General features: G+C 40.3%; 1 protein-coding gene across 3 annotated transcripts in view; it reads right to left on the bottom strand.

Moving 5' to 3' along the window:
• Window positions 1-7,068: 7,068 nt before the first annotated feature.
• NECTIN3 (nectin cell adhesion molecule 3) overlaps window positions 7,069-17,375 on the bottom strand; it is a 66,229-nt gene continuing 55,922 nt past the window's right edge. For 2 of the 3 annotated variants that reach the window (XM_038126934.1, XM_038126946.1), the window contains 2 exons: window positions 10,533-10,595; window positions 7,069-10,035 (listed from right to left, as the gene is read on the bottom strand). In XM_038126934.1, coding sequence (XP_037982862.1) covers window positions 9,859-10,035; window positions 10,533-10,595 — 240 coding nt within the window. In that variant the 3' untranslated portion in view covers window positions 7,069-9,858. Of the gene's footprint in view, window positions 10,036-10,532; window positions 10,596-13,388; window positions 13,990-17,375 lie in introns of those variants that run through there. The other variant, XM_038126955.1, reaches the window with a different exon arrangement.

The raw sequence follows: 17,375 nt of genomic DNA, 5'->3' as shown, positions 1-17,375 counted from the left end.
TGCTTTAAGTGAAGATACATAAAATCTATTACAGGCAGCCCCATGTGTTCACTGAACATATTTTTTGAACAAGAAGCATTTCAATAACAGCAGAGCAATTCATAGAGGGAAACATACAAAAAGGTACCTTTGATACTTCTTATCTAAGAAAGACTTCAGTTTGGGCACTTGGCCAAGCCGGGGGAGATCCAAACAGCAGGACAAGCAGCTTACCTGGATCAATGTACCAATGGCTCAGAGTTAAACACATTTTACACCTAGGATGAACTCCATCTTTATCCCTTCACTAGGTGACTTGAAATGGCAACTTTCTGGAATTTCAGCCTTGTGGAAGAGCTGTCCTTGCTAGCTTGAGTCTGTGTAAATATCCAAAATGCTTTAGTCTTTTGCATTTACAAAATCAGTGTATGCTTATCCTGGTATTAGAGCCCAACATGCATGAAAAAAAAAATCAGAGACACAATATTATTTTTTTACTTTATTTATGGGAACATTCAGTTTTGAAGACAGTTATTTGACAGTTTTCAAAGTATTCAAGAACATTTCTAATTAAGAGAGCCTGATTATATTTTAATTATTTCCTATTGCTAATCAGGGTGAGATACAAGCTCTTAATACAACGAAAGCTATCTTGAGATAGGGTGAGTGCTATCCAGATGCACAGTAGTCCTCAACAATCACTATTCCCTTCAGCCTTATTTGTTTAGTGCTCCAGTAAACAAGTGGGACTTCAGTGGCAGCTCTTAAAATGGTCTTTTGGCAGTTGGGTAGTAGCATATACCAGCATCCAGTTTGGTAATTTTTTTCATGTGGGTTTTTTTCCCCCTTCTTTTCAGTTTCATCTTCAAAAAATGTCAGGCGTGTAAGTCTAAATTAACTGTAATTCAAAGCAAATACATGTGCTAAATGCACGGACTTACAGAAAATATAAAGCTCAGTAAAGACTTCAGATTCCATATCACAAAGGGAAGGGGATAGGTTAATCAAAAGCCCCAGATACAGGGGTCTCGTTTAGAACTTGTTAGTTATGTCTGCCAAGCATGGCAACAGTGACCTTATATTTCAAAATTAAATTTCTGTCTAAAGTAAATAAAGCACTGCTTAGTTAAATGCAGAGGAGCAGCAAACCTATCTTTGTAGGAGGAAGTAGTAAATAGGCTTCAGAAGAAATATGAAAAATACTTAGATTTCCTAGAGAATTCCAAAATTCCAGTTATAAAAGCCAGCAACATTTGCTCTTGCAGTGTGCTATTTTTGATGCAATTAAACTTGTCAGAAATGCCAAGAGGGAGTTTGTGACAGGGAACAGACAGTTTCCTGAATTGCATCAATCAACATGCATCTAATCATATACCTATTGTGTGTAGGAACCTTACAAGAATTTTCTTCTTTTTATTTCCCTGAATCTTAGAAAAAAAAAAAGAAGTATTACTATGTGACATTAATGAAATATGTTTATCTACAGAAGCAGCAACTTGGCCTGCTGGAGCAGAGGGAAGTTCAATGGAATTTAAAAAACTTTCTTCCCATTTTTTTTGCAAGGTTTAGCATCTCTATAGCTTGGCATATAATGCTGTCTAGCTTGTCTGACTTTTTTCTAAACTATCAGTGAGCTCCTATAGAAACTGCTTAGAGCATAGCCCTTAACATGATCATTTCAGATTAAAATTTACTTGCATATCACCTCAGTGGGTTTTTTTCCTCTCTTTACCAAATGTCTACTCAGGAACTGGAAGACATGAATTGTATGCAATCAAATTAAATGCCATCTGCCTATGAACATTATGCTGTGAGCTGTAATCAAACATTAACAGCAGAAGAAAAGCACTACCACCTCTATGACTCCGTGGGATTTCCTAAGGAAGCTCTTCCTTTTAACCCATGTCAGAACTGTTTCACAGTACTTGTCAAATGGTGCTGGAGTAGGTCCAAAGCAGCTCCAAACACCTCAGGGCATCCTTTAGCCTACTACTACATATTCATATACCATGGTCTGCCATAGTTTGTCTAAGTCACCCCCTCAGAAGCTCACCAACATCAGCTCCTTTAACTCTAGAACATTAGGAATTTAAAAAAAAAAATCCCAAAATATTGCTAAAAGTGTCAGCAGAGGGAACAGGGAGGCAGAAAGCAGTCCAGAGCTAAACCAAACTGCTGATGTCAAGAGAAGCTGAATTGCAGCAGAAGCCCTTCTGCCGAGGTTCCCAGGCAGCCTCACAGACAGGGCAAGTGGAAGGGAAAGTCAAAGGTGCAGTGAGCATGTGCAGCGAGCATGTGCAGCATTCAGGCATCTCCATCTCCAAGCTTTGTCTTTAGACACCAAAGGCTGATGGCTTTTCCAAGCAAAGACCTGCAATGCTCTAATTCGTCTTCTGTCTTCCAGTATTTTTTCAAGAGGAAGACTTACCTGAAAGCTCAAGCTTCCATTACAAGAGAAGTCAATGCCACTACTTGCTGTGGCTATTCAGTTGTAGTTGTTTTCAACTTTCAGCTGAGAATTTGTATTCTGGGGGGTTGACAGCAGCTTCTTCCACCCCCCTCCCTCAGCAGTCTTTAAAAGAATAGATTTCTTTAGTTAATTAGATTTTCTTCAGTTGAAAAAATTGAGTTATTTCCCAATACAGTAACTCAAACTACTTACCGTATAATCAATGCTTTTAGATACAAGTATCCACTGGGCATTTTACTTCACATAGATACACAGGGGGTTAATTACACTTGCTGTGCAAATCACGCACTTGAATGTGATCAGTGACATTAGAAATTCAATTATCTTTGGCTTTCTAGATGAATCTTTGGACAGACTAGGACCTAGCTATGTGGCTAATTAATCTGAATACAGATCCCACGTTAAGCAGATGGTGGAACTTGGATGTGATTTCATAGTAACACATTTGAAAGCGACAATTCTAAATTTCTCACTTTGTCTCCAAACTGGCTTTGGGATAACCTACTATAACATGCAACAATCAGCTAAGTAGCATCAACATCCAGATTAACCAGATTCTTCTTGCTACTAGGACACGTGAAACTGAGGAGCTTTGTATACAGTGGTTACCTTCGGTTTATTTAAAATTGTTTCAGAAAACAGAGAGTCACTGCTTTGATAGAGAACAATATTTTTACGCCCTACTATTACATTATCATTATACTATACTTTATTATGCTTTATTATCACCAGTTATTCTGTCTCAAGAAGGCAACAGGCAAGTAGTATTAATGTCACCTTCCTGTATAAGCAGGAACTGTTTCCTCCAAGCTCCATTCCATGTTTGCCATTTTTCTTGCTTACTCTTCATCACATATCACCTGAAAGTCAGGTGATTCAACCATCTGCAATGTCGCATCATCCTAATTTGTCCAGCTGTAACAAGAATACCTGATTTTAACGAGTTACCCATTTTCCACTTTGAAAAATTCTTGGAGTTAAATGCAGACACACCACATCCCTCAAGCTGTAACAGAATATGAAAGAGGAGAAAAAGAATTCAGCAACACTGAATCTCAACCATTTCCATAAAGAGTTGAAAATTAACTACCACTGGCCCAAAAAGTCAGAGCAGAAATGTAAGAGACAAATATGGAACAAAATAGAACTTACTCTCTATCTTAGAACAGCATTAGGATTTTTTTTTTAATTAATAAAGCCCTAACTAGGTGTATTAGTGAGAAATAATTTAGCCAGTAATATAAAAAAGAATGGAGGAGGCTAAGGAAGAGACTGCTACCTCTCCCAGCTGGAAAAAAGAGAGATATGAGATGACTGAACAAAGAAAAACCCTAAGGACATAGAAGGAGCAAGAGAGAGGGAAGAGACAGGAGACCAACAACCTACCAAATTAGTACAAACAAGCAGGCACTTTTAAGATACCTGACAACTTTTTAATGTGAAACACTTTCATTACTAATTGTCAATGGAACTGAATGAAACACATTGTGAAAGAAGAGGCAAGAAGGAGACCTTGCAATTTCTGGCTTCTACCATTTAGTGTACAAAGTCAGAGGACACCAGGGACTTTGCTGGCTGATCAAGTAACAATCCCACAGTGAGGAATTCTGGAAAACCGTATTTCTGCCCTTATAAACCTTGCTAATGGCCACACCAATCCTAGAAAATTAGAGACCAGTCAGTTTTGTTACATGCAGTAGATACATCTCTGCCACATAACTTAAGGTGTGAAGTCCACCGTGGAAGAATTCAGGGTAGGGGGAAGTGTAAAGCAGATGGCTTGACTTTTTTGTTAAAAGAAAACAAAACAGTGGGACTTTTAAGAACCAATCTTCTAATAGTCAGATTTAAAACTTCATTAAAACACATCCGAACAGGTGAGACATTTTTGCCTTGCCCAATATTTGGTTTTTTTGCCACTAATTCAGGGTCATTAGCAGTATTTATGGCCATAAGAAATTGATCCAGATGAAAGTATGCAACACAACGAGATGTCACAAGCATTACTAAAGCACTGCACTCAAAGTGTGTTCCTTCCCCTGGCCACACCCCTTAAGCTTTTTGTCCATTTGCTTAGCCTAGCTGGATAAACCAATCTACATTTGATGCTACCCATCAATCTGAATTTTAAAGCTAATACAAAGATATTTGCCCACAGCCATTTCTCTCTTACCTCTCAATTCATATCAAAGAAGCAAAGAACTTTGTTAACTGTGGGATTAAAGTCAGGCTCCTTCAGTTTTTATGCTTAATAGGAGCAATCATGTCCATAGCTGAAGTCTGGTCCTCATAGAGCCAGGTTAGTGAAACATCAGACAGAAATCCAACTGCTCTACTTCACAATGAATTAAGCTTTTGCCACAAATAGTGCCTGAAAGCAATTGTTACCAAATTATGACAGCAGTTCAGAAAAGTTATCTCAGAAAAATGTATATCTCTGAATTCTTCTTCTTGTGAGCACAAAACACTATGGTGACAGCAGACCCCATCTGGACAATGGTCTGCTTCTCCGCTGACTAGCCAGGCAGGGCTGAAGCATCTTCTGTGGGTACATTGCTGCACTGAACACAACCTCCTGCTGCACATAGCCATATATCAACAGGGAAAGAGTAATTTTCTGGAGTTTGTTATAAGCTGAACTGGGTAAACAATACTGGCCCAAAATACTTTGCTGTCAAGGAATGGAGCTGTTCCAGCACAGAATATCTTGAGTCATACAAAGGACTGTAAGACTTCTTAATAGGATAGGCAAGATGAAGTGTCAGGGAAACTGAAGCTGCAGGCACACCTTCCTAGGAACAGGATCTAATGTGGCAACACTACTAGAAGTAATAACTCAGAGATCCAAAAGAGTAACAAACAAATAAAATCAAACATTGGGAAAAGGACAAAAAAAACCCAACCAACCAAACAAAAACAAAAAAACAAACACCCCAAAACCCAAAGAAAACCCACCAAACAACAACAACAACCAAAAAAGACAATGGAATCTTTTATACCATATCTTATTCTTCCTCTGACAATCAGTATTAGAGAAGTTCTTTCCCATAAATCTCTGTTAGATAATAAGTCTAATTTAACCTAGTACATTTGAGATTGTAATATAATAAATCTGTGGCTAAACTCAGTCAAATTGAAATGATGTTTTAATATATTTAGCACACTATGCATTCTGTGTGTAGCCTTGCACAGATATGCAAATTTATCTCAGCTGATGAGAAAGCTGAAGTCTACTTGATTTCCAACTTGGTCTCAAAATAAATTCTGATTTACAGTCTTGATTACTAGTCCCACAAAGGGGTAGAAGAGTCACCGTTTGACTTGTAAGCTTTTAAATACAATTTATTTTTTAGTGTTAATTGAAGGATCTAGATTTAGATATAGCATAAAATCAAAACTAGGATCATAAAACAAGTATAGAAAAAATTTCACTGTGGGGTTGTCAGTGCAGATTAAAATACCTAACATATCCTACTGGGTTTTACACATTGTTTGAATAATTAACTACTAAGATTCACAATATTTTTGTGCATTTGCAATATAATTCAGCTAAAGGTGTTAAGCTATTCACCAAGAACTATGTCACACCTTTTAATAAATGCAGAAATATCACATATTTACCTTCTGTCAGAAAGTCAAACCCAGTCTCCCAATACTCTGCACATGTACCACAGGTGGACAAAAAACCCCAGGCCACCTCCCACAGGGCAGTCAAGCAGGAAACTACACAGACATTTCTTTTTTCACCTGAGCTTTATCTGTGCTCATCAGCAATGTTTGAAGTGGCCCAAGTTGTCAAAACAATTTCATCTGCTCTGCAACTTCTTGTTGGTACAGCACTCACTCAGCCTTCACACAACACAGTGGTGCAGATAGAGTGCTTTCAGGTATGTGGCATTAAAAAGTTACTATAATGAATTTTAATCACCTATATAACATAGCACCTGAACTTGCATCCCTCAGAGGACAAAAGAGCAGTAATATTGCCAGAAAGAAGGCAAAATACACAAGTCAGAAGGTGAAAATTCTCCCTTCGCTCTTCTTGAATTATCACATATCTTTATTGTGCTTTCCTTGAGCTCAACAAACAATACATTAGATCATTTGTGACTGAACAGTGGGAGTCCTTTAATAATATTTTGTTGTTTCCTTAATTTTAGTAATATGATTTCTTAGACTGGGGATACAATACAAATGAAAAATTGTATTGTATGCACAGTCATTCTGGACATACTCCAAACATTAAATCTTAGACTTTTTATAATTAGACTACCTTGTAGAATTTAGAGATACTTGGGTGGAGGACATTTTACATTTACCAATGCTAGAGATGCAAATCACTAATCTTCCCCTCCTTCCCTGCCTCCCTCACCAGAGATTCTGGGTGCTCAGTTCACCTCAGTACTGCATTTTCACACAGTACTATATGCTTCCTGTTATGTAAGACGAAAGTTAAAAGGATTTCAGCATGCAACACCACAATATCCCAAAGCGGTAGAGTTAGGAAAAAGAACATGTTCTGCATATACAAACACAGAAGAAACATAACACCAAAAAATTGGATGCATTTTTCCAGACTTTGCATTTTAAGCAATCTTAAATCTAAACAACAGCAGAAATTTTTATATTTTGAATGTTTTTATTCCAGTCAAATTACAAATACAAGCATTTGAAAATGTACAAAAATAAAAAAGGACATTTTCTACATCTTAGAAAAGCAGATCAAACTTACTTCTATATGTACAATCCTTTTAGTGAGAAAGCCTAATTTAGCAGACATTTTTTCTGTTCTCTTCTGAGTATTCTATGCCAAATCTCTCCCCGCAAATTCACCACACTTATAACTAAAAGTAACATTTCAAAAACCTAATATACTAAACGTCCCTGAACAGATTACAAAGAAACCATTTATCACAGGTAATAAACCCGTAGGTGGCAATGTATTTCCCTAATGACTTAAGGGTAAACTACATCCTGATGGGTAGTTTGCAAATCAAGCTTTCTGTACTTTGTTGATATGTAACTTGGACAACACAGTTGGATTACATTTTTATTTTTAAGCTATTTTTACAAATTAAAAAAACAATTATAGCTTTGTTGATAGCATTCTTCCTTCCCCCAAAGCTTTAACTCTTTCAGAAAAAAAAAAAAGGAAAGTATCTGCAAATAATTGTAAAAAGCAGTAGAAGAGTTTTTTTCTGAATCCAAAATAATTTGTTTTTTGCAAAAGAGATTGAAGTGATCACCTGCTCAATACCACATTGTACTAATGAATGCAGAGGAAGCACTGCCACAGCAACAGTTTTGAACCATTCTGTAATGTCTATTCAAATATTTTTGGTATCAAGTTTTGCTCAGTAATATTGATCAAATTATCTTAAGCAGTATAGCTCCTCTCCATTTTCTGTCATTCCTTTGGCCACGACACTGTTTTCTTTCAATGTTCTGACAGCTGATGCTTTTTGGAGCAGCAGAACGTAAGGATATGCAAGGCAATGCTCATGTAAAGAGGTAGCCACTTAAACCAACATTATGGAAAAACAGTTTTGGGGGACACAAGCCCTTCTTTAGGTCTCAAATACAGCAGGAAACTTTAAAATTGAAAACAGTTGCTCAATTTACATGCATGTGCCCAGTTCCTAAAAGAAAAGCAAGGTGCCAATGCTTCAAAGATAGCTCCCAAGAAGCAGGTTCTGTTCAACCTTTCTTTTTGCCATCCCTTCAGCTGTCATCTTCAACCACATAATTTAACAGAAAGCTGCTTAGCAAGAGAACAGCCAATAACTACTTCCACAGGATCCAGAATACAGGCACCCAAGCCATAATCTTCTAGCTGCTACCTGTAACAAACTAGAAGCATTTAATTTACCTGGCCCAATTGTGGACAGGGATCTCATTAACTTGTACTGTGATGGAGATGAATGCAGGTTGAACACAGGTTTAACAACAGCCCCCTGCCTGCAGCACACTCACCTATGCTAGCTTTCAATTCTGCTGCTTTACAGCTTGATTCTTGCCTCTAAAAAAATCCAAACATCTGCAGAAAACCACACTAATATCCCAGAAGTAATGTTCAGTTCTGTACTACAGGTAGTTCAGCATGACACCAGGCATTCTTAACATCTTGTCTTTCATGTCATCTGACCGAAAATCATCATTCTGTACTTATGTGCATAATGTACTTAGAGAATACTCAAGTCTCTCAAGTTTCTCTGGCAAATTTTAGACACAACCCATTTTTCTACTGTCTTAAAATATTTTAAGATTGTCCTATGAGCTCATTTCAGCACTAACACATTATATACATATTTTTACTTGCTAAATATTTACTTTTTAGTTCACAGGAAAACTTATTTTTCTAGAAAGATCCTGAGCACATTTTTTAAGCATTACCACAGACACAAAAGATTCATGTGGAATATTGTAAGCACTGGTAATGTCAGGACATTCTCCAGTTACTTCACACTACTGGTTAAGATTAAAGGACAGTGCTAACAAGCATTTGAAGTTGACTGAAGCTTTTCTTTTCTTGCTAAGACATAAAAACATATCACAGGCAGCTTTGTTGGAAACTGAGAAAAAAACATGGAATGTATCTATTACCAAGGAAAATAAACTCTGCAGCATCTAAAATAGGAGTCATACTTGGGAAAACAGCTAAATAGCAGTTTAAGGGTAAGATGTAGCTTCACAAAAGACACTTACAGAAAGTTCTGTCTACCTAGTCATCTACCTCCTTCACCTAAGTTTCATGTAGACCTAACTGTAAAACCAAAGCCAGCAACAGGCAGAATCAATAGACAATAAAAAGCTTTTGATATAAGGCAATTGCTTCACTTTTAACAAGGTGGGAAGACAAACAGTGCAGTTTATGGACCAGCCAGTCAGTATTTGAGAGGTAGTCTAGCTGTTCATTTGACTGAGAGAGGTAGAGCTGGTTGAGAAATCAATATCTAAGGCCAGTCAAAATCATATCCCAAGTTTGCTAAGATGGCTCAGCCTGAGACTGCTAATGTCACAAGGGATTCAGATTTATTCACTTTTATATGGGTAAGGTTATTGTAAAATATCCAGAGAGAATGCTCCCAGAAATAGCCAGCAAGAAAGCTTAATTATATTTTGGCATGTGCCAATCAATTAATACAGATTATACATATTATGACTTTGAAGGTTAATGAAGTTGAGTGGCTCTCCTCATTTGGCAGATTGATATTACTACAAAAACACAGACATACCAAATACTAGAGGCAAGTTAAATTCCATATGGTTTACCTGTATAAAATTCTCTATACATTTTTGTCACACAATCAAAAAAACCTCAATTATTTTAGAGATGAAAGCCAAAAAGACATGAGGGTCATAGAGTCAACAGGTAATAAAACTCTTGTTAAAGACATCTGGGTGCAGAATCATACATAATGCTCCCTTGGATTGATGTAGGCTCTTCCAGGTCCTGAGTTTAGTGGGTATCTGTTGCTCCAATTTTTGTAGTAAGTTTGCTGATAAACAGGATACATAGGCTGAAGACCCTCTTGTTCCTGTGGCTCTTCAGCCCCACAAGTAAGTTGCCTTCCATTCACAGCTTTCTAAACACACACAAGAAATAATAAGTTTCATAGTTCATGTATAGAACCTGCAATTCCTATTCTTGGTAAAGCTTTAAGCAAAATCAAAGATACATGATCTCCAAGACAACCCTATGAATAAAGAAACAGGAACTTAAAAATTCCACTAACAGTCAGAGTTAACTTCAAACGCTTGTTTGAAATGAAGTTAGACTCTAAAACTCAATAAATCTAAAGAGCAAACCACCAACTACAAAAATGTCTGTCAACACTCCTCTGCTTTATGTTACTCCCCAAGAAATAAAAGCTGGAGTGTTTAAGTATTTAAATTAGTCATCAAACTACCATAGGGTATTAAAACGGTACTGTCACTTTTCACTTAACTCACACAATCCAACAGTTATTGACCAGGATGGACAAATATTTTTTGTTAATGAAAACCAACATTATCAGTTTATTTTTTGGAATAAGATGAAATCAAAGCTTCAATCAGGAATTCAAGCCATCTTATTATTTACCATGTGCTGCAAGTTTCCAGCATCTCTCTCTCTGTACTGGCTCTGCAAAGCAAAATGTTCTTTCTGAAAGAAAAAAAGTTACAGGGGAATCAAGTCAAGATTCAAAACTGCAGATCAGTGTTGGTTAACACAAAAAACCACCAGTCATCCCAAAATACACTCTGCCTTAAGAAGTGTCTTAACTGGCTGTCATTTAGAATCCTTCTTACTATCCAATGGCTGGTGGAAAAAAGACAAGGGATCGGTCATGGTCACCTGTCCCAGCTGTGTTCCCTCTCCCAATATCTTGTCTCCCTCCCAGTCTTCTGTGTACACCCCAAGTCCATCTGCTGGCAGGGAAGTACAAGAAGCAAAATAGGTCCTGATGCTGTCCAGCAATAAAAAACTTCCCTGAGTTATCAACACTATTTTCAGCACACATCCCAAACATGGCTCCAGACCAGCTACTGCAAAAAAAATTAGCTCCACCCCAGCCAAACTGCTCACCATAAGAGATGAGGTTTAAGATCATCTAAGGAATCTGGAGGTGAACAAGTTCGTGGGACCTGATGAGATACATCTGCAAGTTCTGAAGACACTTTCACAGGAAGTGACTAACCCACTATCCATCCTGTATTAGCAGTAGTGGCAGGATTATGGTTCCCACTGTGTGAGAAAGGGGAAATAAGACCCCCACGTCTAAAAACAGAAGGTGACCTGAGGAACTACAGGTCAGTCACACTTCAGCACCCAGCAAGATGAAGGAGAAGAAACTATGCTAAGGCATATAGAAAATAAGGAGGTGGTTGGTAACCATCATCATGGTTTCACTAAGGGCAAATTGAGCCTGACAAATTTAATGGCTGTCTATGACAGGACCATAGTGTTGGTGGAAAAAGGAAGAGCAACTGATGTCCCCTACCTGGACGTGTGCATTTGATGCTGTCTCACGTGACATCCTTATCTCTAAACTGAGGAGATGTGGATTTGATGGGTGGACCACTCAGTGGATAAAAAACTGACTGTATGGTCACACTCAAAGAGATGGCTCATCAGTCGTTCAAAATCCAAGCAAGGACCAGTGACAAGTGTCATTCCTCAGGGGTCCATATCAGGACCAGCACTGTTTAACATCTTTTTGGCAACGTGACAGTGGGATCAAGGTACCCTCAGCAAGTTTGCCAATGACACTAAGCTGTGTGGTGTGGTGACATGCTGGAGGCAAAGGGATATCCTCCAGAGGGACCTTGGCAGGCTTGAGAGGTGGCTCTGTGTGAACCGTGTGAAGTTGAACAAGGCCAAGAGAAAAGTCCTGCACCTTCCAGGTGCAATCATAAACACAGGTAAGAGCAATCATAAACACAAACAGGCTGGGCAGAGAAGTGATTGAGAGCAGTCCTGAGGAGAAGGACTTGGGACTGTTGGTGGATGACTAGTTACTTCATGCAGAAGCACTGAAATCTCCCTTCTTTCACATTTATTTTTTTCTTCACCATTATGATAGAAAAACTTCATTTGTGAAATGGGCGGTTTCCAAGCATTCAGTTAATCACCAACTGCCCGAGTTAAGAGCTGATCTAAATCACACCAAGTAATGACATCTAAGAATTATGATTTAGGGTACAGTTTTGCACTCTGGTATCATCACTCCTAGTTAAGTTCTTCCTTTATGCCACATTTAGTACAGGACCACAACAGGGTAAAGCAACATCTTTGCACAATTGTATGTATTTTTTGTTTTGCAGTTCCATCTTTTCCCAACAGTATCACAGAGGTAGCAACAACACAAAGTAGGCCAGGTTGCTGATCTTTGTACAGAAGTCCCTCCACAGCAAGTATTCATACAGGTAGGTAACATTTTCAGTGGTCGTACATCTGTATTCTTACTTTCAAGAGTTATTTTGAAGAGAACCCAGTCTCAGTAATATTTTGTTCTTACTTTCTCCTCCTCCCCCTTAACTTTTTACCTTTCCACATTTGTTTAGGTAAAGCTTTGAAGCAATTTTGAGTTAAGTTTTAATATGTAAAATTACTTTACAAATAATCTAATATTTCCTAATCTTCTCCACTCCTCCAACAGTTATTCTTCACCATCTTCACAGGTCTATTTTTCAACTTTAGTTTGTAAAACTTTTTGTCTTGTAATTCTATTTCAAAGTGTCCCTTCCTGCCCTTAAAGTCACCAAAGTCACTTGAGAAGCTTTTGCTTCTCAAGTCCTAAAATTTTTGCTTCTCAAGTCCTAAAATGCAGTCTGCATTTCTGAGAATATGTGATTTACCACTTAACAGGCAGCATTGCTCTTTCATACCTGAGCTGAGAGCATGAGTTCACCACACAAGGAAACAAAATACATACAGGGAACAAAAAAAGTCCCATCTCCACCAAAAGCTACTGTTCTTAAAACAAAAATCAAAACAAAACAGCAACAAAAAATCTGCTTGCTTGAGAAATTCTACAAACAGTGGATGTGTGTGGGGTCTCACCCCTGGACTGGGGTGACCCCGAAAGATGGAAAAGTCTCTCCTCCAACCCGTGCTTTCAAAGAAAGTCTCAGTAGTCCTCTGTTGTCCGGTCTCAAGGTTGTTTATTGCTGGTTATCTAAAAGATTCTTTTCCTGAACTGCTGTGGCCCGTTCAGCAGCTCAGACAAAGGCACACTGCCCTCCCAGGGGGCTGGTGCCATCTTTTATATCATACATTACGTACTACATGTTTATACTTTTTCCCCAATGCCTATTATCTATGTTGAATGGTGACTTTCTACTCTAATCCAATCTGTGAGTGCCAACATCACCAAAGACATGGAGGTTAGGAAGGAGAAAGAAAGAGGACAGGGCACACCCAAATCCCTCCATCTTAGAACTCCTGACCCCCATATACAAAACTTGGACCCCTGCATACAAGGCTTAAAACCCCCTTGTACAGCACTCAAAAATCCTTCCTTTCACTTTGTGAGTACTTCTACTACAATACCTAAAGTTGTGTGTGTGGCTTGTAATTCTTCGTACAGAGTTGTTAATTTGCTCAACGGGCTAAGATCAAAACCCCACGTGTCTTTGGCTGCATGCCAGGGTCTCAGAGCCCCCTGCCAGCGGCTCTGGCCATCCAGGACACCCAGAGGGGTGTCCTGGGTTCCCACATCTCCCCTTTCTCTTTGCACCAAAAACACATTTTTGGCAGCCTTATTCATGGCCTGCCACACGCACTGAAGAATGCATGGCTGAATGAGCAGAAGTATTACAAGCCCTATCAAAATGTAAAATCTATCATCTAACAAATGTTCTATAATATCACTGATTCCCACACCCATGCAGAAATTCAAAGTCTGCAATCTTCTGTGGACTGGTGAAGCAAAAGGTTTGGAATCTCTGTGCAGTCTACATCTGTGTGTCTTCTTCTCTGCTTGTCGAGCGCTCAGCGTTTTCTTGCACTTGATAGAGTTTCACATTCTTCACTGAAATCTACCTGGACTTTGTACCTGTTAAAACACAAACAAATCCACGTCCCCGCAGGGACTGGAGGATCTTCTCAAAATCCCAGAGGTGAAGAATGGGTCTTGATGTGTAAGTGAAACCTTGATCTCCTCTGTTTTGCAAAATTGCATAGAGAAATGCAATATAACAGTAATTAGAAATCAACCAAATAACACAGACTATCAATACCACTTGTGAAATCACACACTTATCAAGCACTACAACACTGGACTGTCACCCCAGAGTCTGCTACAGCTGAAGAACCTTAAAACAACAGAGAATTGAAGAAATCATGTCCAGATTCATGTTTCTCCAAGCTCCCGTTGAAAACCAGCTCAGCTGTCATATGTGGCCAAATTGCCAAGTCAAAAGGACTTGAATACTCTTTGATGCAGAAAACTTCTGGGTTGATTGTCAATCACTCCATCCAAGTAGAGCTAGAGCTTGGCCAGAGCCCGAACTCTAATCTGTGAGTATCACTCAACACACTTTCTAAAACAAGACTCTTAGAAACAACAGTTATGAATAAGAAACCTTAGGATTAGAAACCATTCACACCATGAAATAATAGGATAGGGATTCTTCAAGCACAACAAACCTCTTCTTCAGAGATCTGAATTTGGTCACAGTCAGGATTGTGAACCTGCATCTGGAGAGTGAAAGAAGTGCAGCTGAATGAAAGACTGACTACCTAATATAAAATTGAAATCCGAAAAACCAAAAACTTAATATTACAACTGAACTTTCTGCTGAAGTACTTCTGTAATAATGACTGAAGAAAACCATGAGACTGGCAATCTGGCTAAAAAAAATCCAAGAACATGAGTAGTTAAGAAATCAAAAGACAGGATCCTGAAGAGACACGTGTCTTGCAGAGATAGTGCAAAGAGATAGTAAAACACATGAAAGCCGGCTGTAAATACTACAACAATACCTTAATAATAATTCTTATCACAAAAAATCTTGGAATTCTCATTATAGAATCAACTTATCAACAGGAAGTGTTTGAAGACAACCTTTTTAAAGCATTCATATAACATCAACAACTATCATTATTTATCACTATTACTTATAAAAATCAAAAATAACAAACTCAATACCAACAATCCCTAAAACTCTGAACCATTGGGAAATCAGCTGATGACCCCACAGACTCTTTACATGATGTTTTGTCTCCCTAGGAAGCATTTTTCACAGTAGAAGAGTAATAAAAATCCAAGAAATGACTGATATGAAAAGACCCATTTAGAAATTCAATTAGTATAAAACTTTGTTCAAGTGGAACATGGAGCTTCGCACTTGTAGCATTGTCCATGTCTTCTGCATCTGAAGCATGGTCCTCTGGTAAATGCTGTTGCCATCACTTCTGTGGAACCTGCCTGTGGAAGAACTGAACCAATTGCCCCACATAACATCTGCTGCATTTTTTCTGGAGTAGACCCTGTTGAAAAACTGGATAAAACACTGCAAGAAATCTCAGAATTTTTTCACCCTGCTCTTTGAAAAGTTTCCAAAAGTTTCCAAAAAGTTTCCAAAAAAAATTTCCAAACTCCAGCCTGCTTGGAGTTCTGGCTGCTGTGGTTGCCTAGCAACTCTGACAGAGTGCTGCCTTGAAGGACATCTCCGCCCTGACCTTGTCCCGTCTCTGCCTGTGTCTGACACCCACGCTGTTCAGATCCCACTTTGGGGTCTGCCGTGTCTACCCTGCTTTGCTGCCCACTGGGATCCGCCTCCCCTGGCCCCATGCTAATGTCCACAACTGAGCGTGCGATTCCCGTCCCGTCTGTGCCCGTTTCGCGTCTGCGACGTGCGAGATGCCCCTCCCCCGACGTGGCCTCCGGGTTTCGCTCCACCGACACGCGCATGTGCACTGGCGCTGCCGTTCCTGGACGAGCATCTGCCGCGGTTCTGTGCTCTGTCTCAGTCGGCTGCCTTGCCAGCACTGCCGCTGCAGTGTGGGAGCGGTCCCCCGGTGCCTGTCAGGCATCCGTCTCCGCGGCCGCGCGGGCTCTCACCATGGTGCTTGTCACGGGACCCTCGGAACGTGTAACCGCCGCGTTCGTGCTTCCCGTCGCCACCGCTGGCACCGCACACGCACTCGCCGCCGCCGCAGCTGCCGCTGCTGCGCCTGCCCCGCTGCCTCTGCGGCCCCCCCCGCCAGCCTCTGCAACCCTCACGGCCGCCTGTGCGGGCCCCCCCCGGCTGCCGGCTGACTGGTGCCACCTCAGCATGGGTTCTGTGCCAGCCGCCGAGAAGCAGCTCCTTCTCTGGTCCTGTGATTTTCTCTGCCCCCCATCCTGCCGTCGCCTCTGTGGCAATACTTCACATTGGTCTCTGCAATTCTGGGGAACAAGCCACAGAGAAGACGAAATCCCAGTCCTCCAAGCCGTGCTTTCCTGCAATTGCAAGAGGTGTGCCTGAAGACCCTGTAGGTCCTGAAGGTGATAATGATTCCCCCCCATCTTTTTGGTGAGAGTAATTTCTGTTCCTCCTAATTTCATAGGAGTAAACCTCGTCTGCGGATGGCTAGATGATTCCCTCTCTTGTGGATGGCAAGAAGGCATCCCTCCCCCCTGACTGGTGGGAGTCATTTCTGCTGCCTGCTATGACAGGTGGCCCCTGCGGCACTCCGCGAAATTGCCTCCAGCATTACTCTCTCTGGAGCCAAAAGTTTCAAGGCCTTTTTTTCTTTCCCTGTTGCTAAATGATAAAGGTGTCCATTAATCTCCCTGAGTTGTTCCTGGGAATAAGCTTCTCCCGTATTCCTAATTTTGACTTGTCTCACCAAAAGCTTAATCAGCACGAGGTCATTCAGGAGATGGTCCTGGTCCCTGTCCAGCAGTTTTCAGGTGGGGAATCCCAGTCGTGCGTTTCTGTTTTTCCTCCTCTCCGGGCTGCTCTAGAGACGATTTGTCTTGGTGAAGGTCATGATGTTTTGTCTCGGGCTCTCTGTTCCCTCTCCCTGGAGCTTCGGAGTGTGCCTTCTTCCCAGATTGGGGTTGGAGGTCATCTGATGGTTTTGTCTCTTTGCTTCAGCTGGCCGACCCAAGGGATGCCAGTTGCCGGGGTCTTGTGCCGTACATTGGGTGCCAGTTGTGGGGTGACCCCGAAAGATGGAAAAGTCTCTCCTCCAACCCATGCCTTCAATGAAAGACTCAGCAGTCCTCTGTTGTCCGGTCTCAGGGTAGTTTATTGTTGGTTATCTAAAGGATTCTTTCCCTGAACTGCTGCGGCCCGTTCAGCAGGTCAGACAAAGGCACAGTGACCTCCCAGGGGGCTGGTGCCATCTTTTATATCATACATGTTTATACTTTTTCCCCAATGCCTACTATCTATATTGAATGGTGACTTTCTACTCTAATCCAATCTGTGAGTGCCAACATCACCAAAG

Source organism: Motacilla alba, chromosome 1, assembly GCF_015832195.1.
Source record: "Motacilla alba alba isolate MOTALB_02 chromosome 1, Motacilla_alba_V1.0_pri, whole genome shotgun sequence".
Classification (NCBI taxonomy): Eukaryota; Metazoa; Chordata; class Aves; order Passeriformes; family Motacillidae; genus Motacilla; species Motacilla alba.
This window is presented reverse-complemented; position numbering and strand designations above follow the sequence as displayed.